Source organism: Gamsiella multidivaricata (assembly GCF_025024155.1).
Source record: "Gamsiella multidivaricata strain RSA 2152 chromosome Unknown BC939scaffold_11, whole genome shotgun sequence".
Taxonomy (NCBI): domain Eukaryota; kingdom Fungi; phylum Mortierellomycota; class Mortierellomycetes; order Mortierellales; family Mortierellaceae; genus Gamsiella; species Gamsiella multidivaricata.
Genome location: NW_026251719.1, coordinates 238,412 through 265,026, shown reverse-complemented (window position 1 = coordinate 265,026; position 26,615 = coordinate 238,412). Strand labels below are relative to the sequence as shown.

At 50.1% G+C, this 26,615-nt stretch overlaps 11 protein-coding genes across 11 annotated transcripts; 5 read left to right on the top strand and 6 right to left on the bottom strand.

The window, feature by feature from the left end:
* Positions 1–514: 514 nt before the first annotated feature.
* On the top strand, positions 515–4,109 carry BC939DRAFT_500240 (uncharacterized protein; the record flags this gene model as incomplete). The annotated part of the gene is made up of 3 exons (XM_051560023.1): positions 515–1,172; positions 1,254–2,807; positions 2,908–4,109. The coding sequence occupies 3 exons, from the start codon at positions 515–517 to the stop codon at positions 4,107–4,109; spliced, it is 3,414 nt and encodes a 1,137-aa protein (XP_051415477.1).
* Positions 4,110–5,268: 1,159 nt separating this feature from the next.
* On the bottom strand, positions 5,269–5,901 carry BC939DRAFT_441773 (uncharacterized protein). The gene has a single exon (XM_051554293.1). It carries the CDS (start codon positions 5,668–5,670, stop codon positions 5,443–5,445), a length of 228 nt encoding a protein of 75 aa, XP_051415476.1. The 5' UTR covers positions 5,671–5,901; the 3' UTR covers positions 5,269–5,442.
* Positions 5,902–7,610: 1,709 nt separating this feature from the next.
* On the top strand, positions 7,611–8,421 carry BC939DRAFT_25433 (uncharacterized protein). Its single transcript, XM_051551022.1, has one exon. It carries the CDS (start codon positions 7,853–7,855, stop codon positions 8,300–8,302), a length of 450 nt encoding a protein of 149 aa, XP_051415475.1. The 5' UTR covers positions 7,611–7,852; the 3' UTR covers positions 8,303–8,421.
* On the top strand, positions 8,388–9,386 carry BC939DRAFT_500239 (uncharacterized protein; the record flags this gene model as incomplete). Its single annotated transcript, XM_051560022.1, has 2 exons — positions 8,388–8,663; positions 8,781–9,386. 2 exons carry the CDS (start codon positions 8,388–8,390, stop codon positions 9,384–9,386), a joined length of 882 nt encoding a protein of 293 aa, XP_051415474.1.
* Positions 9,387–9,486: 100 nt separating this feature from the next.
* On the bottom strand, positions 9,487–12,070 carry BC939DRAFT_526252 (uncharacterized protein; the record flags this gene model as incomplete). Its single annotated transcript, XM_051561355.1, has 3 exons — positions 9,487–9,524; positions 9,990–11,057; positions 11,179–12,070. The coding sequence occupies 3 exons, from the start codon at positions 12,068–12,070 to the stop codon at positions 9,487–9,489; spliced, it is 1,998 nt and encodes a 665-aa protein (XP_051415473.1).
* A 408-nt stretch (positions 12,071–12,478) lies between these two features.
* On the top strand, positions 12,479–14,235 carry BC939DRAFT_526251 (uncharacterized protein). The gene is made up of 6 exons (XM_051561354.1): positions 12,479–12,588; positions 12,757–12,914; positions 13,011–13,242; positions 13,349–13,591; positions 13,684–13,969; positions 14,057–14,235. The coding sequence occupies exons 1-6, from the start codon at positions 12,552–12,554 to the stop codon at positions 14,115–14,117; spliced, it is 1,017 nt and encodes a 338-aa protein (XP_051415472.1). The 5' UTR covers positions 12,479–12,551; the 3' UTR covers positions 14,118–14,235.
* Positions 14,236–16,714, bottom strand: BC939DRAFT_441765 (delta-aminolevulinic acid synthase). Its single transcript, XM_051554292.1, has 2 exons — positions 15,999–16,714; positions 14,236–15,896 (listed from the first exon to the last, which is right to left on the bottom strand). The coding sequence occupies exons 1-2, from the start codon at positions 16,342–16,344 to the stop codon at positions 14,413–14,415; spliced, it is 1,830 nt and encodes a 609-aa protein (XP_051415471.1). The 5' UTR covers positions 16,345–16,714; the 3' UTR covers positions 14,236–14,412.
* A 1,720-nt stretch (positions 16,715–18,434) lies between these two features.
* BC939DRAFT_441761 (uncharacterized protein) lies at positions 18,435–19,106 on the top strand. Its single transcript, XM_051554291.1, has one exon. It carries the CDS (start codon positions 18,470–18,472, stop codon positions 19,082–19,084), a length of 615 nt encoding a protein of 204 aa, XP_051415470.1. The 5' UTR covers positions 18,435–18,469; the 3' UTR covers positions 19,085–19,106.
* BC939DRAFT_441760 (uncharacterized protein) lies at positions 19,096–21,073 on the bottom strand. The gene has a single exon (XM_051554290.1). It carries the CDS (start codon positions 20,782–20,784, stop codon positions 19,318–19,320), a length of 1,467 nt encoding a protein of 488 aa, XP_051415469.1. The 5' UTR covers positions 20,785–21,073; the 3' UTR covers positions 19,096–19,317.
* Positions 21,074–21,952: 879 nt separating this feature from the next.
* Positions 21,953–23,960, bottom strand: BC939DRAFT_441758 (uncharacterized protein). The gene is made up of 2 exons (XM_051554289.1): positions 23,147–23,960; positions 21,953–23,018 (listed from the first exon to the last, which is right to left on the bottom strand). The coding sequence occupies exons 1-2, from the start codon at positions 23,783–23,785 to the stop codon at positions 22,071–22,073; spliced, it is 1,587 nt and encodes a 528-aa protein (XP_051415468.1). The 5' UTR covers positions 23,786–23,960; the 3' UTR covers positions 21,953–22,070.
* A 284-nt stretch (positions 23,961–24,244) lies between these two features.
* Positions 24,245–26,612, bottom strand: BC939DRAFT_441754 (uncharacterized protein). The gene is made up of 9 exons (XM_051554288.1): positions 26,447–26,612; positions 26,287–26,320; positions 25,984–26,194; positions 25,770–25,859; positions 25,595–25,671; positions 25,441–25,482; positions 25,270–25,351; positions 25,074–25,153; positions 24,245–24,973 (listed from the first exon to the last, which is right to left on the bottom strand). Exons 1-9 carry the CDS (start codon positions 26,554–26,556, stop codon positions 24,704–24,706), a joined length of 996 nt encoding a protein of 331 aa, XP_051415467.1. The 5' UTR covers positions 26,557–26,612; the 3' UTR covers positions 24,245–24,703.
* Between the last annotated feature and the right edge of the window lie 3 nt (positions 26,613–26,615).

Here is a 26,615-nt window from a genome sequence, read left to right as displayed (position 1 = left end):
CGAACCAGCTTCTGCCCCTCTTCCGATCCTAACCAGCCTGTTCTTTTCTCTTAGTTTCTCTTAGTTTCTCTTCCCACCTCTTCTGCCCTTCAGTCTTTCTGTCTTCGGCTTACGTATTTAAAAGGCACCCTCGATCCACCTCCATTTCCACCTTCCCTTCTCTACATAGTTTCCCTTCAAGCAAACACATCTAACACGCTTAAAGTCTACTCCATCCCGACGTCTCACCCCCCTCTTTTCATCTCACGTCCACCTACGCGCATCCGTAGATCCTACCAACGCATCCAACAACTCCTTTCGCGCTCACATCCACTACATGCTGTCTGCCTTGCCGCACCCCTCAATATCCAGCCCACTCACCGACACTAACAGTGCCAGGCCAGAACACTCTCCTCAAAAGTCTGCATCTCCTATGATAAGTCGTCAGAGCATCAATCCCAGCGGCCTTAACGATCATACTCTGAGGTCTCAAACGAAGGATAATGAACCTGATGGCATGGTTAGATGCGCGCCCATGCACGATAACCACGACATGGATTACGCTGTCGACGTCCCTGTTCACCCCTTCACATCTGGGCCATCATTAAACTCCTATTCTTCTAGGCCCCAATCATCTGCACCACATCACTCCTCTTTGCCCTCTATTGGAAATTCCTGGCCTCAGCAGCCTCAGCAACTCGTCAAGTCAAAGTCGTTGGACCGCTACCCCCCTACTTCCTCACCACCGCAACAGATGAATGCCCCTGATATTGTCATGACATACGAGAACGTCAAGGCGGCACCCATCGACTCGGATCAATCGACGCAAAGCTCCTCGATAGCCCATGCAGAGAATATGGAGGACGAACAAACGTCTCAATCGTCGCCGTATCAAGGCAGAGCACATCTGGCTGTCGATACATCCCCTGGTTCGATCGGTCAGAGTTCCCGAACCTCGAACCCAGTTACGCCTTCGCCTATGACAGCTTCTACACCAACAAGTGCACCCCTAACATCAAACAGTGGCGTAACAGCCCCCTCATCGAGACGATCCTCTTTACGAACAATGACCGCTACCCTGCCCCGATCCGCCTTACAGGAAGAGACAATCGCATTGTTTAAACAGTACAGGAATTTGATCCCGTGTGCCAAGTGCTTTTCTCGCAATACAATCCAGCGAGATGGCATGTCAGGTAAGGCTCCGAACATTATTGCGATGTTGGTCAATGCTCTACAATATAGTAACCTAACCTTTCCTTGTCCACCTTATCAAGACGGCAACTTAAGATTCAAGTGCAGGCCCCCGGTATCGATGAGTCTCATCTGCAACAAGTCGTACAGCGAGTCCAAGATCCGTAACATGATCGCAAGCGTCGTCTATGGACACACCTTGCCGGACTCTACTACGCCCACTTCTGCCAAGCCCGCAAACGGGTCTTCCGAAAATATTCTTGCATTACCGCCGCCACACGCGACTAAGACATCTCGTCGACCGTCGCACAAGAATGAAGATGGTGTCACGACAGGGAGACCTCAGCAGCTCGGTGAATGCCAAGCTCGCGAGGGCTCCATGGAATTAGAAAATCAGCAGAGCTATGAGGAGATGAATATCAATGGGGGTCATCCCCACCCCGTCGACGATCGGCGCTCTCCACAGGAAGCATCAAACCGACGGCCTTTCGCTCAACTACAATATCATCGACCATCAGCAGCTGGCAAAGAGTCACCCATGACGGACAATGAAGAGTCGACCATGCCGCCGCCTTCGAATCATCTTCAGGTCCCGGGAACACCTCCCTTGGAGAGCGACGATACTCGCCTTTACCGTGCGCATTCTACTTTTAGCCACGGGGCTCTTACGCCAACAGGGCATTCTTCCAGCTCTTTGAACGCAGCTACTCGACAAGGTCAAAAACTTCACCATTCGCACTCTCATCCGAACTTCGGTCAACAGCGTCACCAAAAGTATTTGGAGCAGCAAGAACATTACAACGCTAGCCATGGTTACTCATCGCGGAGTCCGCAGTATCAGGCTCAACAACAGCTGCAACAGCGTCTTCCGCAACGTCAGGTCATGCGCAGAGAGTCGGCTCAATACTATGGCAGTGTTCATCCCAGGCCTGAGACTATGGAAAGACGATTCTCCTACCCTGCGGCATTGCAGCCTTCATCCTCCAGTAAGCTGGCCCCTCTTGGACACTCAGGTGATGCTCGCTCACCGGCCATGTCGTCTACTTCCAGCTCCCCGCCTGGTCACGAGCCGCTACACCATGCGCTAGGACAGCCCGATACACCACAAATGGGATTGTTGCCTGGATCGGGTAACCGATATGAGGAGGCCAGCTCTCCTGCGTCGTATTACCAGCGAAGAATGAGTCAACCACACCCAAGCAGCCAGCGTTCATTCGGGCAGCTTCCCCCTCCAATTCCTGGTACTTTCGCTCATCAGTTTGACCGTCGTGCGAGCCAGATCGACGAGTTCAGCTACCAGCACTGCGAAAAGTACGAGAGGCTGAACGCAAGCACAATGCGACACAGCTCCAACAAGATGTTCACGTCGCCTTATTCGTCCACTCTAACGCACAACCAGGACTCTATGGAGATGCCCCAGAGCGCAGCAGTCCAGGGTGCTCGAACGTCGCAAACTGACCCGGCGCGCTTTTCTCGATCGATGATGTCTCTTGGAAGCGACAGTGGTAACCGCCATGCGTATTCGCGTCATCATGACTCACAACTTTCTGCCTACTATCAGCAGCCCCAACGAGCCGAAGCAGATGCTGTGGATCCATATGCACCCGATGATCTTTCAGCTGAGGAATCAGATGCCCGTAAGTGTCTAAATATGGATCTGGAGGGGCGCGTCAGACCATGATCTAGCATGCTTATGCCGTTTGTATGTTGTTGTTTTTTTTTATTCAACCTTAACAGGGCCCTATGCAAGAGTGCACCAGGGCTACAAGAAGCCCAACACTGGGCAGTCCCTTACTCGGCTGAGCTCCCATCCTACTCTCTACAGCACGAGTGTGTCAGCCTCTCGAAATCCCGCATCCGTCCCCCTGTCCCGGAACATGATCAAGTTGACCTGCTTCCCCAACGCCATGTCGCCCACCGACCAAACCGAGACTGTACCCTCGATCACGAAGCTCGATACATCGGACGCTATGGCGATGTGTCTCGGCAAGAGTTCCAAAGTCGTAATCGAAATCACGCAGCCCCGTCATCAGCTGGCCTTTGAACCCTCTCGTGTTGCGATGTTCTTGGGACTCGAGGGTGTCCCAGGGCAACTGCAGCGGTCTCTGCGCCACACGGCTTCGCAGCCAAATCTTCTGACGCGCTCGACGACCTCAATCCTCGGAAGACGTCGCTCTGTATCGCCCGATGAGGTGGCATTTGGGTCTTCCAAGAAACGCCGGGCAGACTCGGTTTCAGGTATGGCGGATGAGGATGAAGGCAGCGTGGATAGCGCTTCGGCATCCGCTACCGCAGCAGAGGTTGCCGCGACCGTTGTAGTTGCTGCTGCCACCAATGCTGTCCGACAGCAGCACTCCGGCTCAGTGAGAGGCCTGCAGGTTGTAGGGTTAGACAGTGAGTCATCCAAGAAGATCGGCCTAGGGGTTCAAGTGCCTATGGAGGGGCCCACGGCAGCGTCACCAACGATCGAGGCACTGAGTGTCGCGAAGGCGTCCTCGTACGTTGAGCTCGAAGACCAGAAGGAGCAAGGAATTGATTATTCGCTCTTCACTCGAGTCGAGACTGCAGGCTGGAGAATCCTGATCCCACCGAACGTTATGGCCTCGTTTGTCTCGGACGATTTCGGATTGACGTTGAAGCCAAAGTGCGGTGGTCCTTTGTCGCCGACCGTTGCAGAGTCAACGGAGGGTCGGGTGGATTTCGGTAAAGACAGTATCCCAGCTGTTAAGGATACTGAGGGAGATTTGGAGGCGCGCAAGGAGGAGGATGAGAACGCGTCGAGAAAAGGTGACGAAGAGATGGCAGAGGATGGTGCGATGGCTGTGGCCACGACTGACGAAGGGCATGAGCAGGCAGGGCCGTACAGAGGAGACGAAGTTGCTTCACAGGGCGAGGCCATGGAGAACGAAGAGGAGCTGGACGAGCTTGAAGAAGAATAAGCAGACCACACTCGTTATACGACCCAAACAACCACCCCAGTTACCCTTATTATCAACGACCCACGACATCAGACCTGGCCCTTTTTCCCTTTACCCTAGACGACCTTCTTTATATCTTTTTTTTTTCCGCTGTATGTATAACCCCCCTCTCTATCATCTCACTCCTGTCCGCATCCTTACCTTTTGCATCTTGCATCCATTCGTTTAGCATCTATTCTATATCTACCAGTCTCATCAAAGCTCGACTAGAATCAAATATGGTTCCTCCATCGTCTTTTGGCATGAAGTTTATTTTAATACGTTATGGTAAATGGGTTGACATGGGGACATTATTGGATAGGTGGCCTACCTTAAGGCTCGTGAGGTCGCGAAAGCACTCTCTACACATTTCACTGTTCATAGTGACCAGTAGGCTCCGAGTTGGTTCTAGTATCAGTTTTCTACTTTTGTATAATAGAGGCAATAAGTGGTAGTAAAGGCTTGTCCTTGAGCACACTTTTTTCTTCCATTGTATGTGTGTGTGTGTGTGTGTTTGTATGAGGAATACAAGGTTGATGAGATGCTGAGATGGCCTCGGACGCTGTCAGGGGTGTTGTACACCAGATGTTGTGTGATGCGATACAAAGAAAGTAGAGGATATCGCGACAAAGACATGAACGCGTACGTCGTAGCGATCGATAGATAGGGGTCGTCCAATCTGAATCCGATGGTGGGAGGGAAGGGGGGGCTCGCTCGGGCCTTTGTTTGCAATGGACCCACACATGGTGTGGCGCTGCATTGATGCACCTGCTTGTTCACGTTGTTGCACTGTAGCATAATCGGAGGCGTTACTATGACAGGTGTCTTTTGTTGTTGCGGCTACATCACCTGGATCCTCTGTGCTGTGCTGTGCTGTGCTGTGCTGTGCTGTGCTGTATCGGGACGAAGGGGAGGTAGGGGTAGCGAGGGGTTGAGCAGAGCACAACCGTCCCTTCTTATCGCGTATTCATCTTTTTTTTTTTACTCCTCTCAACCGTTGGCATGACATGTAGGTCTGAATAAACGTTCGATAGTGGTGGCGTGTACGGCACAACGAACGTTGCTCGGCAAATGAATGGATGCTGCATCCGGGTATTTGGGCATCCAAGTCGCGACTTTACCGTTTTCCTTGAACATGAGCGGGGGTTGCGCTCCTGCGAACTCAGATGACCCGTGGGCCATCCAAGGGAGGTTTTGGTTTTGGTTTTGGTTTTGGTTTTGGGGGTGTTGACGAGGGTTGTTTCTGGCTCAATAGCGACTTTGCACACGAGGTGCCTGGCTGATGTGTTCACCAGAAACAACGATGGACGCATTCTTAGCCATACCCAACGGTAGCAAAAACAGGAGCAGTTTGGCTCCTGCTTATTGTCCGTGACCAACGATGACCTTGTTCTGCTCTCACTTTTCTGAAGTACCTTACCGACATCCACACACCCCTGTGTACTTGTGGGATATGTTGCCCGATTGCAACAGTAGGTCTAGACAAACATAGGCACAGAAATATGCTCGGAGCAGAGCCACGCTTGGCCCTCACAGCAATCATGCAGGAGGGACTGTCAGAGAGGGCCACCTGATAGCTGTTGATGCAACGGTTTTTCTGTAGCTCTTGAAAGAAGAATGTACAGTGGCGCAAAAGACCAGAATGGTTTTGGGAGGAAGCTGGCCGAGGACGAAGAGAAGACAAACAAAAAGAAAGGGCTGTAATCCGATCTGAGGCGCTGCTATTTCCAGATATCCTTTTTGTCAATTAAACCCCCCTCCTCTCCTTAGCAGTAATGGGAGGTCCCCATAGGACCCTCCCTTCCACTTGTCTACTTTATCCTAGTTTAAGAAAAGGAATACAAAAAAGCCGGCGGGCTACGCACCATTCAGTTGAGCACCGCTCGAACATTTGTAATTTGTTCTTCCCCTCAAGATTCAGGCTGGATAAATGGGCGCCTCCAGGGGCGAGGAGGAGGGGGGGCTGTAATATGTACGAATGTTGCATAGCGATATATCTAGTGCCTCATCCACAACAAATATCCTGAATATCTAGCTAACCAAATAACCCAAGAAGTCGGCTTTTGCTTCTGCTTTTGCTTTTTTCGCTCGGGCCAACGCAAGCGTTCCAGACCCCGATTCATACATCTAGATTAGGTACACTTTAAGATATAGATGGGATGTCCATGCAAAGCCGTGCAGGACTCAATAACTAGCACATGGAGGAATTAGGACGTCGGCCCTGAATACATGCATCAGGAAAGGTCGCCAATGGCCCCACGGGCTTGATCAAAGCACATTAGGCCAGATTCATTCGACCATGCAAAAGTGCAAATAAATGGTTTATTCAAGGGTAAAGCAGAAAAGTCAACGGATGAACAAAACAAACAAATATAGAAATGGTACTCTCCACACGGGCAGCAGGAGGGCTGACCATGGCGCCTAATGCTAATATCTGTAATTCATTTTCAACGGAGGTTTTTAGCGAACAACTAATCGCTCTTCGTGAGCAGTAGGTATGAAATATCTCTGCGTCTGCATCTGTCCGGACGATGTGCCGAATACTAGGATCGATGTGCATTGTCCGGCACCTCCCTCTTCCTCCACCTCCTCCTTGTCCTCCTTGTAATTTGCTATTATTTTTTTGCCTGTGCCGTGGCGAGCATTCGAAGCGTCGAACGATTGGCTTTACCTGGGCTGCCATACGTACCGTAGGCTACCGTGATCTGCTTTGCTTGGATGTGTTTGCTAGCTGTTATAGCAGGTCCTTGTGATCTGTTACGCTTCTATGCTCCTTGAAATTGTCCCTTCTCCTGAGCGAACAACCAGTGGCAGCTACCCGCTCGAGCATCAGGCAGCACTGGGCACCAGAAGTATCGGTACAAGAAGCATGCAGCGCACAAATGCTTATAAAAGGGTAAAAGGGTGACAAGGAGAACCATGGGCCGATGTCTTTACTCTCTCCTCAACCTCATCCACCCCCATTCGCTTATTACTCCTACCGCAATTACAGGTGCAGTACGCTCTATCTCCATCTCTTGTCTTTGGGTAGTCCCTCCCCCTCTTCTGTTTCCTGTTTCTGAAAAAGTGCATGTCCATCCCTCACTTCCCCACTCTGCGAACTCAGGCCATACACACACAAAAAAGCTCAGTTGTTTTGCGTGGTGTACCCTTAGTGCGCACTTTATAAAAAGACGCCCTCCTCCACATTCAGTGGAGACCTCTCTTCTCTCAATTTTCAGATCCTGCTCTCGATCTTCTTTCTTTTTATCAAAGGGCCCCTAACGACAATTAAAACAAGAGTCCTCTCGCTTACCCACATCCCCCTTCTCCTCGACACTCCTCCTGCCCTCACTCCGGTGCCCCTCCCTCGTCACACTCGACCAGCAACACGTCCTTTAGCAGTTCTTTGATGCTGGACGTAAGTTCATTCACCTACCTGGGCGTTCGTAGCCACCTCATCGACAGCACCACCAACCATCGTATTGATGATTTTTCTTTCCCTACTTCTTGCTGACCGTAGGTCTCTTTCAAGTCCACCTCGCTTTCCATACCCTTCTCCCACCCTCCACTCGAACGACGACCATTCTCCTTTTATAGTCCGCCATAATCACCACCTGTTCGATAAGAACAGGGTCTTACCATCGGACTGCGCCCATTCTCGTCTCTCGCTTCCTATCTTACGACGTACAGCCATACAACAGTACACTAATCTCAAACCTCTCGGAAGACGATAATACGTAACCATGTATACCCCGGATCCAGAAGGTAACGTTCAGTCCCTCTTGATCGCACCACTCACGCACACCATCTCTCCCACTCGAAAACGATGCAGACACCGGTCATGGCCTCGCTGTTCCAACACTTCTCAATCCTACAAAAGCGCCTATACGACAGCTTTACTTAACAGCATCTGTCTATGTGTCGCACAATGGCACAGAAAGCATGACAGGCCTGGTTGGTGCGCGCTTCACGTTTCATGCGATGCTGCCCAATCATGCAGATGGTGCCTTTACATCTATTTGTTTGAAAAAGTTCAGGGGCGGAATGAGAAAACCAAGCCAATGCATAAAAGACGTTCTTTACATTCACTGGGATACAAATGCAAATCCCCTTCCCTCCTCCCCTCCCTCCAAACAGCATGGGCGTTGACCATTCAGGTCCCTCACATCCGGCTTCCATACCGATTTCACTAACGAGTTCTCCCCATCCCCAAAATTGCTTACGGCAATCACAACAGAATCGCTCTCGCTGTTCATCTCACTAGGATGCATCTCGTTCATGTCGGTGCTGTTCGGGCGCAAGACTGCAGGGACGAAACTGAGCGCGATCAACTACGCGCGAGGCCTGGTGGTATCGCTCTACATTGTCTCGTGGTCGTTCTCACTGATGGCCGCTATGTTGGTGCAGACCAACAATTTCAATGAGGTTTCATGCACCATGTCCATATACTTGTGCATCATCCTGTATGCGTGCAGCAAGATCATTATCTATTTGTTCCTGATGGAGAAGGTCTACGTTGTCACAGCCGTCGGCACCACCCGCTCCAAATTTACAGTAAGGGGGGGTTTTTTTTTTTTCTTTTTTTTTTTTTATTCTACAATCCGTCTCTCGCGTCTTGTGAAATCACTACTAACACAGCCGCGTGTTTCGCGTCTTCCCAATGCTTCTCAGCTCTACCGCATTAACCTCGCTATGCTATTCCCGTATTTCGGAATCTTCTGTCTCATGATCATCTACCGTGTCTCTGAACTCCAAATCGACGGTCAATGCCAGATCGGCCTTTTGCCCCCGGCCTCCGTGACCCTGATCCTGTACGACATCTTGATCTCGAGTTGGTTAACCATACTCTTCATCCGTCCCCTCATGTCCCCGACCTCGGTGCTCCAAGGTCCCTCCAAGGGAAAGCTCCGCGATGTGGCACGACGGACGCTGATGGGTTCCCTGGTCGCGTTGGCACTCAGCACAGCGAACGTACTCACGCTGGTGCTCTTCAAGGGTCAAGAGCGCGGTCTGATCTGTCTCGCCTCCTGCACCGTGGACGTGACATTGAACGCGATAAGTATTCACTGGGTGACCTCCCGCGGTGGTAATGGACGGTCGTCCGGCAACAACCTCGACCGGACCTCGGGCGATCGTCGACACCCACTGAGCACACAAATAGCCTCTGAGAAGCAGGTCGCGCCGCTTGAATCCCACATCTCCGTCACTGTCGAGAGTTATGTGGAACAGTTTCATCAGCAAACAAACACTGGAAACGCCAGCTCACCTAGTTATTGAACTTGAAAACATTAAAAAAAAAAAAAAAAAAAAAAAAAAAAAAAAAGATATTCTTGTTTGGTCAGTCGCTAATAATCCGATACCGTCGTGATATAGCGCACTAGGTGTTTTCATCCTTGTTTAAGCACCTGGTAGTCTCTGGTAAATAAATCAATGCCAATATCAAGGTCATCAGTTCTGCGGGTAATTCGCAGGTTGTCATATCCCTGGCGAAGTGTAAACGTTGTTGATGAAGACTTGAATGCCTGCCAATGCCAGGTATGAAAAAAAAAAATGTATTAGTGCATGTGTTTTATTGCCATCAAGTCAAAAAAATGTGTTGGATTCATTATTATGTGATGGTTCTCAAATTCTCTTTCTCTAAATCTCCTCATGGCGCATGGTACTCCACCCATGTATGCATATGGTGTTCCACTGAGCAATTTGCTCTCGGATGTGTGCAATCTGTTGGGATAGTCGATGGGTTTTTTTGCGTTGATATCAAGCTCCACTCTGCAAAAGCAGGTTCTGGTTCGATATTACAAATGTCGGGAGCAACTTTATCCTCCGCAACATCATTCGCCTCTCTCTCAGCTGCTGTCCGGGCCCCTGAGGCCACCGTACCGTTGTAGAAGAGCTCATGGCTTACATCTGGCCGAGATATACGCTTAGGACATTGGGCGACATTATGCATCGACCCCTCCAAGGATCCTGAAAGTGTCTTAACATATGACCGCGAACACCCATGTAGCTCCTGGAGATGGTCCCCGATGCGAACGCTGGAACGGCTGATATCTGACTCTTGATGACTGATTGAGGCTGACTTGTTTATGGACGACTGCTCCTCAGACTCCTGTAAATTGTGATTATGCTCCTCCGACCGCCGTACCGAACCCAATTGTTCCTCAGAAAGACGCGCCAGTTGCTCCAGCCTCGCTTGGATATCTGATCCTGTCATGCCACCGGCTGGTGGAATGTAAAAGTTGCAGCCAACATTCTTCTGGCGTATCATGCCGTCTCTTGCCTGATCGTGTCTAAAAAAATCGGGGTACGGCTTGACAGGCACATCGAGGTCTAAGTCTCCATCAGGGTGGTCGATAACTGCTTCGTCTCCCATATGGGTCGTAAGCCCTGGCAGATACGACTCCAGATTGGACGATACAATAATCCTGCTACTGCGGCGCGAATGAGGAAATAGGGCTGCGTCAGTTTGGTCTGAACTAGCAGGGAGCGAGATAGGTTCACCTTCCATCGGCCATTGTGTACATGGGCCTGCAGTTAGCCGTGGGGTCAGAGGTGCCAAGAATTGGGACAGCACTGGTGAGAGAAGTATAGATAGGGACCTTCGGTACGACTCCAACACTTGCTGGATCTCGACAGTGAGGTTCGTGAAGCATTGAGGTATTTTTCTGGAGGACGTTTGCTCTGTATGTTTGAACTCTGCTGATACTGTTGCCGATGCTTCAAAGGTAGATGGCGGTGCCAGTAGGAACGGCTCTGTCTTGGCAACGGCACTCCTTGCTGACTCAAAGCAAAGCAATGGATCAAATTGTGGGATTGCCGGAATACTAAGAACATTCGGCCCAGTTATTAGCTGCCTAGGAATAATGGACGGCGACTCGCCTGGAGGAGGCGACAATGACTGATCTTGTTGTGTAGAATGTATATTCTCGCCAGGAAGTTGGAGTTCGTCTTTAAGAGATAATTTGTATGGCGGCAGATCAGTGCTAGATTTTGAACAGCGCTTAGCAAGAAAAAAAAAAAAAAAAAAAAAAAAAAAAAGAGAAGGAGGAGGAGGGGGGTAATACTGTACCATCGTCCGATGCCTTCGGTTTGTATATATAATCACGCCCCAACCGAGATGGATGAGAACTTGGGCGAGAAACGCCTTTGAGATCCGTTATGAGTGCTATCCTTTTTGATAACTCCTCAACGGCAGCATGAAGCTCTTCAACTGTTGTCACAAGCTGGTCATAACTGGGAACCGTGCGTGGGGCGCACACTTTAGATTGGAATGGTCTGTCGCCACCAAGTGATAGTTGACGCCTAGAAGATACAAAGTCGCGGGTCCCTGACGTAACGGCGAGTACGTCGTTTGATGTACAAGGATCTGTTCTCAAGGCATGGAAGGTCGGATTCCTGGTAACTGAGTGCATCATAGAATGTATGGACTTGATGCTGCCGCTCGTGCCGTTGGTATGCGAACTGTAAGGAGTCTGCTCTTCCTGAGATGTGGTAGTTACTGAAGGAGTGAAGAGATGTATGTTGACTTGATCACCGGTTACATTTTCGTTCAAGTTTAATGGAACTATTGGAGTATGCAAATTGGTCGACCATGAACGAAAAATGGTGCTCGACGACTTGGTCACGTTTACGATCGAATTGCCGATCCTTTTGATCGCCGAAAGAGAACATCCTGGAGACCATATGCCGATACTACAGGTGCGACCTTTCGAATGGGTGGTTTTCCTCGCGAGGGTGGGATGTAGGACATTTTCGACATCGAGCTGTGACATCTGATCTACCAAAAGTATAGAGGTGTCCAATCCAAATACAGTCTGGCCGCTGTGTGGGGAAGAGACTAAATGCCCGATTCCATTTCCATGGGTGGTCTTTTCTGCTTGTTGCGTGATATCATCCAGAAAGGTCGCATGAGAGGACATCGGCGATATTTCTGAGTACAGGACGTTCATCGCAGCCGGCATCTTAGGTCCAGTGTCAATTTTGATCGAGCACAATGAAGTTGCTAAGCGTAGAGTTCATGAATCCTTGAAGGAATATCCAGAGATGAATTTGCGCAACTGTGCGACAGTAGAAGATGGTGATAAGATAGATGATGTATGCTCGGCCAAAGGGGAGGAGTGCGAATAAGGGAGCCAATTGATCCAGATCAGGAGGACCTATTTCATGGCAAGCGAGCTGATTAGAGGACGAGAGAGAGAAACGTTCAAATGATGGGACAAGGAAGACGTGCCACAATCCATATCTTGAAATATGGTGAAAGGTGAAACAGGACAAAGAACTTTACGCGTGCGACAGGTTGAGCCCCGTCACGGATGTCGAACCATAAATGTGCGTACAGGAACCATTTTACTCTTTGCCTTCGTATTTTTAACTGTTCATACATCTCTTCTCCACTTCTCTACCCCGCCACTTCATTTGAACTTCTTCGCAGCACCAGTCCTCATGGACGATAGCCAGCCTCAGCCTCATCCACATTACGGTACGCAAAAGACATCGCTTGCTCAATATTCTGCCAGTTAGATCTCATAGTTCTTGAAAGGAGCTTCAAGATTAACTTCATAGTGTACACGATAAACATGAGAAATTGCCACCGAGTCCGGTTGCTCTATAGCTTAGAGAATTGTAAATAACACGCCTTTCTACAAAGGAATAGGTGTTATCAGAGCAGGAGACGGAGCTAGACATAAGATGGTCACCTTCTCTCAGCATACGCCACCAAAGGGACGACAAACTGTCATTGATGGTTTCTTTGAACCTGTCTCAAACAAAGCTGTACAACGACACTACCAGATGGGCCTCTCCATGGTACGTGTAGTGTTGTGTATTGACCTATCGGTACATGTACCAGCTGAATCAACTATAGAGTACTGACATCTATGCTGTGTCATCCCCTATTCTTAGAAGAGCCAGTACTTTCCGGACGATTCGATGCTGGACGAAGATGTGAATTTATCTTACGACTTCGATGACTCCATGCACTCGTCTGAGTCTACGCCACAGGCCGTGCCCACGTTCCCAAACTCTGGTGTCGGATCAGGTTGCGACTCCAGCTTGCCATATCGACATCATCATAAAAACGGAGGGATGTTTGAAGTCTTCCACGACGATAAGAATCGCGTGACAGTGCCTGAAGGCACGTTCGTGTTGGTGTATGACAATCACAGCCACGAACTCATTCAGTATTTGCGCTGTTCAGTAACCAGAGTTTATATTTTTGATGGCATTACCCCTATCCATAGGATTGCCAAAGGCCAAAGCCGCGCACGCTGGAAGAGGAAATTTATTGAGATCCTCAAGAACAAAGGGTAAAACCATCAAAACTGAGGGGCCGAGCGATCCTGCAGAGGTTCACGCAGGTGGGGTCAGATTCAGATCAGTCCAGTTTTCCAAATCGATTCGCCATGTTATAGACGGATCAATTGTTGCGGAAGCACCGGAGCCTGGTCTGAAGGGATCAACGGTGGCACTTGTCGAAGTCGTGGGTATGTCATGGCTTTGAGGCAGCAGTACCAGGATGTATACGTTTGTAGGCCTATACTGATTAACAAATGTGTCTGTCTACTTAACGGAAAAGGGACACTGGTTTCCGATATGACCTACCATAATTACTGCTGGGAGTTCATGGTTCGAGATCCAACCTTGCATGAGTATGAGCGCAAGCATTCGATGGCAATGTCTCTGGGCCCTCGTATTAAGAGCCTATCAATCGGCAGCCCATACACGTTGCAATGTCGCATGTACGATGCTGATGATTCTGTCCATCAGTACGGATTTGAGAAGGAAGAGATTTTGAGGATTGTTGGAATCGTAACACGCCAGGGCTCGTGTGGCTATCAGATGCAATGCGTGGGCATTAGAAGGTACGAACGGTAGATAAGGATACATACTTCATTGCGCGTGCAAGAATTATGCTCGCTTTGGCTGACGCGCTTCTTCTTCCCATGTAGAGCAAACATGGACGAGGTCAGATTGACGGCCCATGAGCAGTATCGCGGTCTCGCCAGATGAATATCCGTTGGACGACTCTGAGCCGCCTTCAACCTGCAAAACACAAGAAACCTTCCATGAGGGATAAGCACGATTACATACATGAAGATTAACAGTACACACATGCAGATGTACAAAACATATTCGATTCGCTCTCCCTTTTTATTATAGCAGTTCACGGCTGGCAGACATTGGTGGAACAATATAACAAAGAATTGCAAAGAGAACAGCATGAGGAAGCGAATATGTTGATACCAAAATGCGACCCATCTGAGACGATCGGTGACAAAAAGGAGGACCAGATCTAGCTTGGGCTTTAAAGCTGCGCGACCGAAGCATGTCTGGTCAGAGACTCGCCGAGGGTCTGTCCGACCAAAGGCTTGGTGGCGCCGAGAACCTGCGAAGAAAGGCTCAGTTGAGCATCTGTCCAGATGGGCGCAGGGTCGACGGCACCCTCGACAACACCAGCACGGCCTCCAGTGGCCTTCCACTCAGTGGTGCGCTTCAGACCATTGCGCTGCCAGACACTCTCGAGAGAGCGGACCAAGTGACCCATCATCTCCTCGGTGTGGCCGGGGGTGGGGGTGATGCGGAGGCGCTCCTCGCCGCGAGGAACAGTGGGGTAATTAATACTCTGGACGTAAATGTTGTGCGAGCGCAGGAGCTCATCCGAAGCAGCCTTGCAGATCTCGGCATCTCCAACCAAAACTGGGACGATGTGCGAGGGGTTGGGCACGACTGGGATATCTAAAGCAGCCAGGTGGGCCTTGAGAGTGCGAGTGTTGGTGTGTTGGCCGATGCGCTCGTGGGGAGAGTTGCGCAGATAGCGGATCGAGGCAGCAGCACCGGCAACAATGGCAGGCGGGAGAGAGGTGGTGAAGATGAAGCCGGGAGCATAGGAGCGAATCATATCGACCAAGGCAGCCGATCCAGCAATATAGCCGCCGACGACACCAAAGGCCTTGCCGAGAGTGCCGGAGATGATGTCGACTTGATCCATAACATTCTTGACGGGGCTATCCAGAGGACGATTCAGGTTGTCGGCAAAGTCCAGGTGCTCAGCAACGCCGGCACCATGAGGACCGTACATGCCTACGGCGTGTACCTCATCGAGGAAGGTAATGGCACCGTACTTCTTAGCCAGGCGACAGATATCGTTGACCTTGCCGATTGTGCCAGACATAGAGTAGACGGTCTCGAAGGCGATAATCTTGGGAATCGAGGGGTCAAGGGTCTGGAGAAGCTCCTCGAGGTGAGCGGTGTCGTTGTGACGGAAGATCATTTTTTTCACACCCGAATGCTTGATGCCCTGGATCATGGAGGCATGGTTCATGGCGTCTGAGAGGATGACACAGTTGGGCAACTTCTGGGCGAGGGTGCTGAGCGTGGCGTCGTTGGCGACATAGCAGGACGAAAAAACCAGGGCAGCAGGCTTGCGGTGCAGAGACGCCAGTTCCTCCTCAAGCTCTAGATGCAAGGCACCGTTACCGGCAATGTTGCGGGTACCGCCAGCACCGGCACCGTACTTGCTCAGAGTTGCCTTCATGGTCTCGACCACGACAGGATTCTTAGACATGCCTAGGTAGTCGTTCGAACACCAGACAGTGACCTCGTCCTCGATCTTGGCGGTATGGGCGCGAGGGAATCGCTGGGCGAGACGGTTGATATTGTTGAAAAAGCGATAGGACTTGTCGTGGTGCTTCTTGTCCAATTCAGCTTCGTAGATAGCCTCATAATCAAAGGTCTTGCCGGCGGTGGGGGCGACATGAGAAACAGGGACCACGGGCTTGAAAGGGCAAGCTTGAGATCAGAAGGAAGAATTGGTCGTCAGTATGCGAGTTCGATATATCAAAAAACGTTTGGATCCAGGATTGATCAAAGCAGATTCGATTCAGTCCATACCAGCACCAGGGGCAGGGTTGGCCTTGTGGAGCTCGTGCTGGACGGAGGCCTTGATATCGTTGGAGGAGATAGCAGAGGCATAGCTAAGGACCTGGCTCTTGGCGGGCTTGGACTTGACAGCCGAGGCGCTGAAGTGGCGGGCGCCAGCAGAAGCAGGGCAGCCACCGGCCATCATGGCGGATCTCGCCTGGACGGTCATGGCCTTGCCCATGACAGGACATTGCTGGGCCATGTGAACGAGACCGTTGGGGGCCATGGCGGTCTTTGCAGGACGCTGGGAGAGCGAGCGAAGGGCCGAAGGGGTGGAGTTGCGGAGGAAGGGGCAGGCTTTGGCGGCGAGTTCCATGGTAGGCAAGAGCGCGATTGAGATTGGAGAATGGGGAATGGGGCAGATCAAGAAGATTCAGGTCTGGTTGAGCGGATCTTCAGATTTGGTGGATGGGAGAGGGGTGTGAGGAAGAGAGAAGTGCGGAGAATGAGTGTGAGGAGGGAGAAGAAAAGAGGGAAGAGAGGAAAGAGAGGAAAGAGGAGGAGGGGGCAGATGTTTTCTCCAGTGTCCCTGTCCTATGTGTCCAGTGTTTGATGTGCTCAATATTGTGTTCGCTGTCGGACTCTCGCTTCGGAAAACACACGAACCTTAAAAAAATCGCATCGGAGGCATAAACAGTGGAGATTCCCACACACGTACACACTACGTACACCGCACCCACACCCACACACACAAACATGCCACTTCCCTCGTAGAGATGAACAGGAGCTGCAGCACCCGGTCCCGTATCCGCGCCCCACCCACATGCAAGACGAAGGACACCCCCCTGCCCAGGCTGCATCCGACTGCGCTGCTCTGCGGGGTCTCACCTTTGATCCCGACTCTCTCTCTTCCATATCTACGACACATGCATCAGTTGCATCGATTGCATCTCAGCAGATCTTGCTCTTTCAGGTCCATCGATCCCTCCTTGAGGATGGCCTGGCCCAGATGCAAAAACAACTTCAGCGTTCTTTGGTCGCATTCGGAGCAAAATGAATCATGTTTAAGAGGAGCTTTTTTTTTTTTTACCTGCCTTGGTTTCTGTATACTTTCCCCTCCGTATTTAATTCGTGCAGCTCTTTTCGGCAATGACTAATATATTTTGTGCCAGCCCTACGCCCGAAAGAGATAAGTGACACACATAAAGCAGAAGGAAGGGCCAAGGCCGTTGGTTGTCTGGTTCTTTTTAAGGCAAGCAGTGGCTAGAAGTTGGCTACGACAATCCCCCGCCACTTTACCGGTTTCTGGGCATGATGTCTGCATTACAGTTCACTTCAGCACATGGAAGGTGGGAGGACCCAAACCACAATCTTTTGCAGCCAATTGGTCTGATTTCTGTTTTTGAGTTGCAGCTGTAGTGGCATGATCTATTTTATTGTTTTCCCTCGCACGGGATAGAATTAAAGCGCCCCTCGGCTCGGACATCAGTTGCCTGCAATGGAAAGGAACAGCATTTCGATGTGTAAAAAGACAGAGCTGAAGTGGGGAACAAGCGATGGGGATAAGAAAGAGTCAGTCAGACACCGCTTCATCGCCCCATATCAACACCGATTGCCGCTTTTAGGAGACAATCGATCCTTCTCCACATTTGCAGCAGAGCATACATAGTATGGTATAGCACAGCACATCCTTGCCTGAAGCAAATCCAGCTGTCAGCCAGCCATCTATGCGTGTCCAGCTGTTCCCCCCCTCATCCCCCTTCTATCGAACATCAGCAAAGATCCATCACTAGCTCGGACCCAGTCTGACTTGTCCTTCGAGACCGTTCTCGCTCATCAGTGCATCTTGAAATGTAATAAGATGACGTTGTTTATCAACACATCCCCCTCAGACGTGTTCCACACGGACAATCACTTGCGTATCACTGATGCTTACCGCTTCTAGGTTTGTCATGATCACACTAAAGGCGCCGCAAGTGCTTCAAGACGCTCGCGTGTGAGGCTATCTGCCTCGGAGATGGGCCGGTCTTAAGTTTTATTGAACAGAAGCGTATAGCGATTCACTAAGCATGCCTCTCTCATACTCTACTCCCAGAAGGGCGAAGTATAGCCTATACACTGCGCGGTTCTGAAACTCACATACGACTTACATTGAGGTACAATGCGAAGGCGAGCCTCTATCTCATATATACTTCTTACTCATCAATCATATTACGGCCCAGGATTCAATTCATTACAAACGGCTAATGCTCACACTCTTAATGATAGGTAGACATGGAGCAGGTATTCGGACGCTTGAAGTTGAACCAACGAAACATCTCCTGGAATGACGCTGTGGCGCAGCATCAGTAAGCTTGATCACTGATTGACATAAACTGTCTCAAGTCAGCGCATACGTCCTGAATTGGTTTCTCTCAGATCTGGTTTCTCTAAGATCTGGTTTCTATTACTCCTCTCTTCACCACTTCACATTCTAAAATAAAACGTCTTCCAACAAAAGCATGTTATTTCCTACTCGCAAAACTGCTCTCCAAGCGCCCCAAGTGCACGTTCGAAAAGACTTCGGCGCTGATCGCCGGCCAAACCTGGAAATGTTGTCATCATCTCACCTTCACCGATACACAGAATATCTCCTCGCGTCCTTCGGCGAACTCGAAAAAGAAAACACTATCGAAGCTGTGGTCAGCAATCGCAAGCGATTCCTTTTAGTGTATACCGACATGCGAAGAGAGGCGACTCTGTATCTAGACGGGGATGGCATCTCATTACTGCGAGTGGCCCAGAGTCTGAACATGGAACACCGAACAGTATGTCTGAGAATGCTTGCGAAACTGAAAAACGCGCCTAATCCTAGCCTCGAAAGCATGCCATGCGAGATACCTGCTCAGAGTGGCACGAACGACTTGGACCTCCAATCGACAAACAATCCCCGAGTCCGACGCGAGCTCAAACTGCACTACACCAATATTCTCAAGAAATGGATCGACGACCATGCGGCCCATCCATTTCCTAGCAAAAAGGAGAAGTCTGAACTTTGCAAGGAAGCATCTATCACTGAGCGACAACTAAATAACTGGTTCACAAACTACCGCCGTAGACATCGTCCCCAAGAATAAATACTGTTTGGATTGTTTTCATCATAATAATGATCATACATGTGTAGACTATGTGGGGTACGTTCTCGTATTCTTTAGTAGCACTTTTCTACGCTGCTTCTAAAGCTCGATTATCCTCCTGCCTATTCAAACCCTTCCTATCAACACAGCCCCCCTGAGCCCCATAGCTCCTATCCCTGTCCCAGCCGCCACAGGCCTATGCCATGCTTCATTACTATCTACTGCCACTGCCACTACTGCTGTGTACCGGGGGCCGTGATCGTGGGTGGAAGCGGGAGCCGCGGTAGCTCCAGACTCTGCATGCGCTGATAATAATCCCGATTCGTTGGCTGAGGACTTGCCACCGCCATCAGGCCCTGCGCTGGGCTCTCTGATCCCACTGTCACCATTGGTGCCAGTGCCGGCGCCGGTGAAGCGATGGATGCAGGGGCGCGAAGATCTTGAGCAGGATGAAATTGGTCATATTGCTGTTGTTGTTGTTGTTGTTGTTGTTGGTGGTGGTGGTGATGATGGTTGTTGTAGGGTCCTGAGGCGTAGGTATGGAATCCATGCGGTGGAGGGACCTCGTATTCAGAACCAGATGTAGGAGGCCAGTAACTTTGCTCTTCATGAGGACTCCGTCCAGAGAGCGTTGCAGGTGGTGGAAGTTGATGTTGGTGGCGATGGTTGTATTCCTGCATCATAGGAACGTTCCCCAAGTGACTATGCTGTGCCGGTGCCTGGGTCAGGGGGATGAATTCCTGACTCGGCAGAGGCGCCTTCCCTACAGGAACAGGATCCTGTCGGTAAAATCCAAGCTGATCCTCATACGAGGGCCTTCCTCCTGCCCTTCTACCGGCGGATGTCGCGACCGAGCTTCCAACGGCCCCAGCACTACCGCCACCGAATCCTGCACGGTTGAGTGCTTCCTGCGTCAACCATTTCTGTTCCTCCATACGACGTTTCCGCCGTTTGCTCACAATGATCCCAAAGACCACCAGGCCAATGAGGACGATCCCGCCAAGAATTCCAAAGACGATCGCCGCAGTGTTTGGTCGTGAGGTCGTCGTGATCGTCGTTGAGGAACCGCCGCCGTTCCTGTCCGGCGTCGGGGACCCCGTTGTCGTTGTCGGCATTGCCGTCGTTAATGAAGTTATCGTTAAAGACCCATTTGTCGTCGCCGTCGTCATCGTCGTCGTCCCAATAGTCGAGGTCAACAAAGTCGTCGTTGTCGCTGGTGTGGTTGTCGTGATTATGGTCGTGGTCGTAGTCGTGGTCGTAACAGCCTCTGCAATGACCATGTCCTCACATTTGGTTGAGAAGCTTAAGACATGCAACAGGTGCAACACATCCCACACCTTCCCTCCATACTCGACCCGGATTCTATTGCCTGGACACCCCGCCGACAGAACTTCTGGAGGGATCGTCCACGACTGTCCGTTCGTGATCGAGGGGATCGTCAAGATCGTTTTTGAGCCCGTGGAACAGACGACGTCCGCGTCTGCAGAGTAGACATCTGCGGATTTGGGCCAGGCACCGTTATCGGACCATTGAAGCGGTAAGATGTCGCCGACGGTGTGGGAGCCGACTGGGGATTGGCAGGTGATGCGTGCGTGGGTGGGGGAGATGAGGGAGGAGAAGAGGAGGACGAAGGAGGAGAGGAGGAGTGTGGCAGGGGAGGGGAGGATGGAGCGGTGGGTGCGAGAATGTGTGGAGGACATGAGATTTATGTTTATGTAGCTGAAATGTAGTGTAACTCGATGAGCATGGACAATTAAGGATACAAGAAATTAGGGAAAATAATAAAAGAGATGTGTGCGAGGCGTTGTCAACCCCCGAATACTTTGTTATGGTTGAAGACGAATATTAAAGAGGAGCAGAGGTAGTTGGCTGGAGGAGAGGGGGAGAGAAGAGAAGAAGAAGGTGAAAGGCAGAAGGCAGAAGGCAGAAGGCACGAGGCAGGTTGGAAGAAGACGCTAATGAAAGTATAGAAACCCCTGTCGGACTGAAAACAATTTGTGCGAAATGGGTCGTCTTCTCTCTCACTTTCTCGTTGCTCAACCGCTCATTTCGCATGGAGCTTTGTTCGTCATCAAAGCATCCACACCATACCACACTACAAAAAAAAAAAAGAAAAAACTATAGTACATGTACCTTAGTAATAATAAAAACCAGCGTGAGCATCGCTTCCAAGAACGCCCATCTTGCATCGCATTGTATGCCAATGGATGGGTTCTGAAGACAGGAACAACGGGAACAAAAAAAATAATGCTTATGAATGACATCAACCCGCTAGGCTTTTCCCCTTTGGAATATCCCCCTTCCCCCCCCCCCCCATGGGCGTTTCATTCCAATGGTGGACCCGATCATGAGATTTATTTGCAATAAACTATCGGAACTTTTTCATGAGAAACGCGCGAGCTATTACGCGAACCAGTGGAGATTAGTCTACCTAAGCAAGCATCATCGGGGTTGGTTTAGCGAATGTTTGTTTTTTTTACGCCCCTCTTCCTCTACGCCCCTCTCCAAAAAAAGATGACATTATTTAGATCCGCTCCGTCTGTCCAGTAAAGTAAACAGCCTCACGACTTCACAACTAACAATCAGGATGGAGGGAAGGAAAGGACGAGGGGAACAGAGGTGAGCAGGGATGGGGGAGCAACGAGGTGTGTTTTCTTTTGCTTTTTAGCTCTTCTCTGATGCTGCTGCTCTCTATCTCTCGCCTCCAGGGCTCCTCCAGGGCTCCTTCATAATGACGAGGCTCCTGCGTGTACAGAGTACACCCACATTTAAAGCACAAATGCATGTGCTTCTGAAAAGGATCTGTGCATGCAAGGGTCCCCTGCGCGCCTCAGAGCATTTCTATATGGTTCTAGGTAGACTAAGAAAACTTGTACATTTAATATTATGTGCATTATGAATGAGTGAGAGAGAAAGAGGGAGTATGTGTGGAGGGTGAATACGAGAAAAAGCAAAGGCTGGGTATGGAAGGAACGTACGACTGGGACTAGCTGCTTATTTCGACCTTGATGGAAGGAGACAACGGTTCAACTTCCTGCTTCGTCGCCTCCTCCTCCGCCTCCTTCCGCCCCATCTCCTGCATCACCACCGTCTGCGGTGCCCGTTTCGGAGACGACGTCGCCGAGGAGCTCATCATCGGCAAAGACGTCAACGCCGAGTGTCCCGTTTCTGTGCTCGTCAACCCGGCGCCCGTCACCGCCGCAGCTCTTGAATAAGACTGCATCGACGAATTCGGTGAAGGATTCATCGGTCCTGATGTCGGTGGAGGTGGTGGAAAGTACGCAGACGTATGCTGCTGCTGCTGCTGCTGCTGATGTATGGGATATTCTTGTTGAGACAAGTCCCCGCCCTGGTACCCATCCTGCGCAAACGACGATCGGACTCGACTTCCAGGCACATTCGAGTGACGCGCGCTGTAGAACGAAGGATTACTTTGATTCATAGTCTCTCCAGCGTCCAAACCAGCACCGCCGGTATAGTATGGATTATAGTACGCATCCTCCTCATTATAACCGTCATATCCCTGCTGGCCGTACCCATGATGCTGATGCTGCAAAAGCTGTTGCTGTTGTTGGTGGTATCCATAATTACCAAAATCGCCATCATCCTGGAAATAAGTACCACGACTGGACTGGGGTATCGTCGGCTGAGGCTTCAGTTCATATGAGGACGTCGACGCTCCCGCTACTCCCGCTCCTAATCCAGCTCCGGCTCCAGCTCCAGCAATCGAGGTCATACCATGACCACCAGGTCCTGAGGCTCTGGGCGATCCGGGTCCGCTGTCGTCGTCTGTGGATGAAACCTTTGAGAATCGGTTCATGCTGCTGCTCGCATTCCAGGGCATCAACGCATTGTCCAGTTTCCGTTGCCGGCGGTGTCTCCGCACAAAGACAACGAGCGCGACAATTAACAGTGTGACCAGTACAGCAGCGACCTAGTATCAAAGAAGCAAGCACAAGATGCCATGATATCCACATCGTTAACACACTGAAAATGCCATTCGTTCCTTTGCCCTTGCTTTTTTTCTTTTCCTTTTTTTTCTCACGCACGACAATCACATACCACAGCAATGATCACAATAACGGTCATCGAAATGCCCCCTCCATCAGATTTGCCCAAAGATTCCGTAGCCGTGGGTGTGGACGTTGTCGTGGTCGAGGACATGGTCGTAGTCGTGGTCGTAATCGTTCCATTCGGCGCCGGCATGAGCGTGATCGTACCACACCGAACAGGCCCCCAAGGGATCTTGACAATCCCCAGGAACCCCTGTGCCTCGCCCGAGTACTCGATATGGAACGCGTTCTGTGCACAGGTACCGACATCCCCTCCAATTGTCGTTGCGTTCCCCACACTCGGAATCGTCCAATTGTAGGGCCCTATCACGTTCGGGATCGAGACATCCGCAATCTTGGCACTGTTGGCATTACAGTAGAGTGTGCCGTTGATCGAGCTTATATCCGAGACCACGGGCGAGGTACCATCGGAACCCCAGTCGAGGATGACAGAGTCCCCGGCTTTGTAGGTGCCTCCTGCAGGAAGGGCACAGGTGATGCTGGCAGAGACTGTGGAGAGGACGGAGAGGAGGAGAACCAGGGAGATATGGCGTAGATGTCGGCGTTGTAACACTGAGATGATGTGTTGTGGGGTTAAAGAGGATATCCTTGTTTGCCTTGACTGTAGTAACGAGCGTGGACGCATCATAATTGTGTGTAGTAAAGAGAGGGAGGGTGCGAGAGTGAGGGAATGTGAGGAGGAGGCGGAAGAAAGGAAGCCAGGTATATAGGATGACAGCAGAAAACGAAGAAAGAAAAGGCTGTAGTTGTTGACCAGCTGTAATGCTGCAAGGGCCAGGTGATAAGAAAAAAAAGGGGGGGAGGGGGGGGGGGGGGGGGAGGGCGGGAGAAGAAACGTGCGTATGTCGTCGTTTGGTGCCTGAAATCGAGTGGCGAATCAGCTGCCCGAGATGAATGAGAGATCCGAATGCAAAGCAAAGACGCGGTGAGGGTTGGAGGAGCGAGTCGAGGGTGTGAAGGGTGGCTGTGGAAGTGTGAAAGTGGATGGACAAAGAGGGCAGAGACAAGCAATCGAGAAAAAAAAGAAAAGGAGCTGGACTATGAGCGACAAGCAAAACAGAAAGAAGGAAAGATGAAAGAAAGGTGCCGCCAATGGCAGGGCACGCTTCAGTCCCATGGCATCGGTATGGTATCGGGGCGGTGTGCAGCACTTATGTCATGGCCCCCGGCTGGTGACAACATGGCCCAGGGGTAAGGATGATTATGGAGACCTTCACTGTATCCATTGTTTGTTCCGCAGGGGACGAATCTGGTTAGCATTGATGCGCTTTCCTCTCCCATGACGGACTTGGTATTGGTCACCATCCGCTAAAATTTTTGAGAGAGCGCTTTTGGAGTTGCCGTTGCAGATGACGAAGTGATCGCAGCGGATATTTTTATTTCCTGCACAAACTGAGTAAGCAAACCGTATGTAAGCAAACTATCGAAGTATTCCCTCGCGAAAAAGCTCTCATTCGCTTTGCTTGCTGTCCTTCTTGCCGTTTGCCTGTTCAATTACCAGCCAGCCTTCCCACTTCCCTTTTCCTGTCCGCCCTCCAGTCTGCCCTCACGAATCGATAAGGGTACTGAGGATCTTGAACACATCCGTGAGACTGACCACACCAGCAACCAGTCCCTTATCATTCACGACCCATAGTCGGTGGACCTTGGTTGCCTGCAGCTTCGACAGAGTGTATCCGAACGTTGACTTTTCATTCACATCCATCACCGGATATTGGTCCTGGCCATCCTCCATGCCCTGTGCAATCTTGACCTTTGACACAAACTGGAAACAGCTGAGCCACAACCATGATGTCTTCAGGTCCTTCATGATCAGCTATTAGACATGGAGAAAGAAGAGGAGAAAGAGCAAATGAGAAAAAAAATTCAATCGTTTCGTTAGTGTGGAAAACAAAGACACACATAGCTTTGCTTACCTGGATGTCCGTCATGCTGATATTACCGAGCAAGACACCTTGATCATCAAGCACTGCCAGAGATGAGACGCTATATTTGCCTAGAATCCGAAACCGAAGACAAAGTCATGAGAAAAAAAAAAGTAAAGGGTTAGTTATGTATTGATAGAAAGAATGCTACAGTAGCCCTTCCTGTCGAATGAAATAAAACACTTACTCATTTCGATTAATGCCTCGAGGACTTGTGCGTCTCCCTGCACGGACAATACTTTACTACTTGAAAGACCCAGCTGCTGAAGCTACATTTTTTTGTGGAGAAGAAACACTGTTAGCCGAATATATCAACAAAAATATCAGGACTTTTATATGCATCAGCGCTTGAACCTACTGTCTGCTGCATGACTGGCTGAAGCTGTGAAAACTCGCTCAACTATAAATTCATGTCAATAATAGTAATAATAATAATAATAATAATAATAATAACAATAAGCAAATGCAAAAGCAAAGGCACTGTCTTTTCAAAAGTCCATATCAAACCTTACATGGCGCATCAGATAGTCCAATGCCGAAGATTGTGACAAGATTCCAGCAAGGTTTCCTGTAGAGTCCATGACAGCAACTACCGGTGTCGATTACACAAAAGGTGGTCAAACCATGCATGCCTAGCCAGTAGAACAACCCTTATCTTTTGAGGCAGATGTCACATTGTGTATATACCTCTGTGGATTCCCGTGCCAAAATTGTTCACAACAGCCCCGAGCCGTGTCTCTGCTATGACGGTACAGAATGGGTCCTTGCCAGAAAGATCTAGTAAAAATTGATCAAACGTCAAGATGTTATCATCCCTTTCATTCCCACGTCCTACGATGCCTTGTTCGTCTTTTTTTTAACTCTTCTCCCCTGAAAGGTAAGCAGAGAGGTGATTGTTTACCAGCCGCTAACTTGACGGGAACATTCTGGCTGTGACTCGCCCTTTGGATCAAATCGCGCATCTCCATGGTCTGATCCTCTGCGGAAACATTCATCTTCTTGAGGACCAAGAGAATATAGGTCATGAGGTCGCTGTAATCAAACATGCCGACGTACATCTTCTTCTCAGGATCGTAGACCGGTGCTGAGCGGATGCCGTGTTTCGTGAGGATCTATATATCGATGAGATAGATGTTCGAAGGAAGGAATCTTAAAAACGGAGTTTTAAACATTATGGTTGTCAAGCAGGCGACCATCTACGTACTTCGCAAGCATCTTCGACCGAAGCGTTGGCATCACTAAGATGGATTTAAGCGATAAAGTCCTTGTGGGGTTAGCATGGTGCCATGATCCCAATGCATGGTTGAGTGATAAAAAGATCAAAAGTAAATAAAATGAGGCCAGGTTGAATAAAATGCGCATACATTGTGATAACTTTTTGGTTCTGGACGAGTTGTCCGACCTGGATCATGGTCCAGTCATGGTGCGAGGTGGTGAGTCCTTCGCGGTGCTGGTTCAATCCTTCGCTGGCCATGGTATGTGTGTGGTGGATGATGAGGATGCTGGGGATGAGAATGGGGTGTGTGGTGATAT

Bases quoted from the DNA above. Each gene is read 5' to 3' on its own strand.
- BC939DRAFT_441773 (XM_051554293.1), bottom strand. From the start codon at position 5,670: ATGATTGCTGTGAGGGCCAAGCGTGGCTCTGCTCCGAGCATATTTCTG.
- BC939DRAFT_25433 (XM_051551022.1), top strand. From the start codon at position 7,853: ATGTATACCCCGGATCCAGAAGGTAACGTTCAGTCCCTCTTGATCGCA.
- BC939DRAFT_526251 (XM_051561354.1), top strand. From the start codon at position 12,552: ATGGACGATAGCCAGCCTCAGCCTCATCCACATTACG. The intron at 12,589-12,756 runs GTACGCAAAAGA...CTTTCTACAAAG, and splicing joins TCAGCCTCATCCACATTACG to GAATAGGTGTTATCAGAGCA. The intron at 13,592-13,683 runs GTATGTCATGGC...TTAACGGAAAAG, and splicing joins GGCACTTGTCGAAGTCGTGG to GGACACTGGTTTCCGATATG.
- BC939DRAFT_441765 (XM_051554292.1), bottom strand. From the start codon at position 16,344: ATGGAACTCGCCGCCAAAGCCTGCCCCTTCCTCCGCAACTCCACCCCT. The intron at 15,897-15,998 runs GTATGGACTGAA...TCTGATCTCAAG, and splicing joins CAACCCTGCCCCTGGTGCTG to CTTGCCCTTTCAAGCCCGTG.
- BC939DRAFT_441761 (XM_051554291.1), top strand. From the start codon at position 18,470: ATGTTATTTCCTACTCGCAAAACTGCTCTCCAAGCGCCCCAAGTGCAC.
- BC939DRAFT_441760 (XM_051554290.1), bottom strand. From the start codon at position 20,784: ATGTCCTCCACACATTCTCGCACCCACCGCTCCATCCTCCCCTCCCCT.
- BC939DRAFT_441758 (XM_051554289.1), bottom strand. From the start codon at position 23,785: ATGATGCGTCCACGCTCGTTACTACAGTCAAGGCAAACAAGGATATCC. The intron at 23,019-23,146 runs GTATGTGATTGT...CTTTGATACTAG, and splicing joins TTATTGTGATCATTGCTGTG to GTCGCTGCTGTACTGGTCAC.
- BC939DRAFT_441754 (XM_051554288.1), bottom strand. From the start codon at position 26,556: ATGGCCAGCGAAGGATTGAACCAGCACCGCGAAGGACTCACCACCTCG. The intron at 25,672-25,769 runs GTATATACACAA...CGACACCGGTAG, and splicing joins TGGCACGGGAATCCACAGAG to TTGCTGTCATGGACTCTACA. The intron at 25,352-25,440 runs GTAGGTTCAAGC...AAAAAAATGTAG, and splicing joins AGCCAGTCATGCAGCAGACA to CTTCAGCAGCTGGGTCTTTC.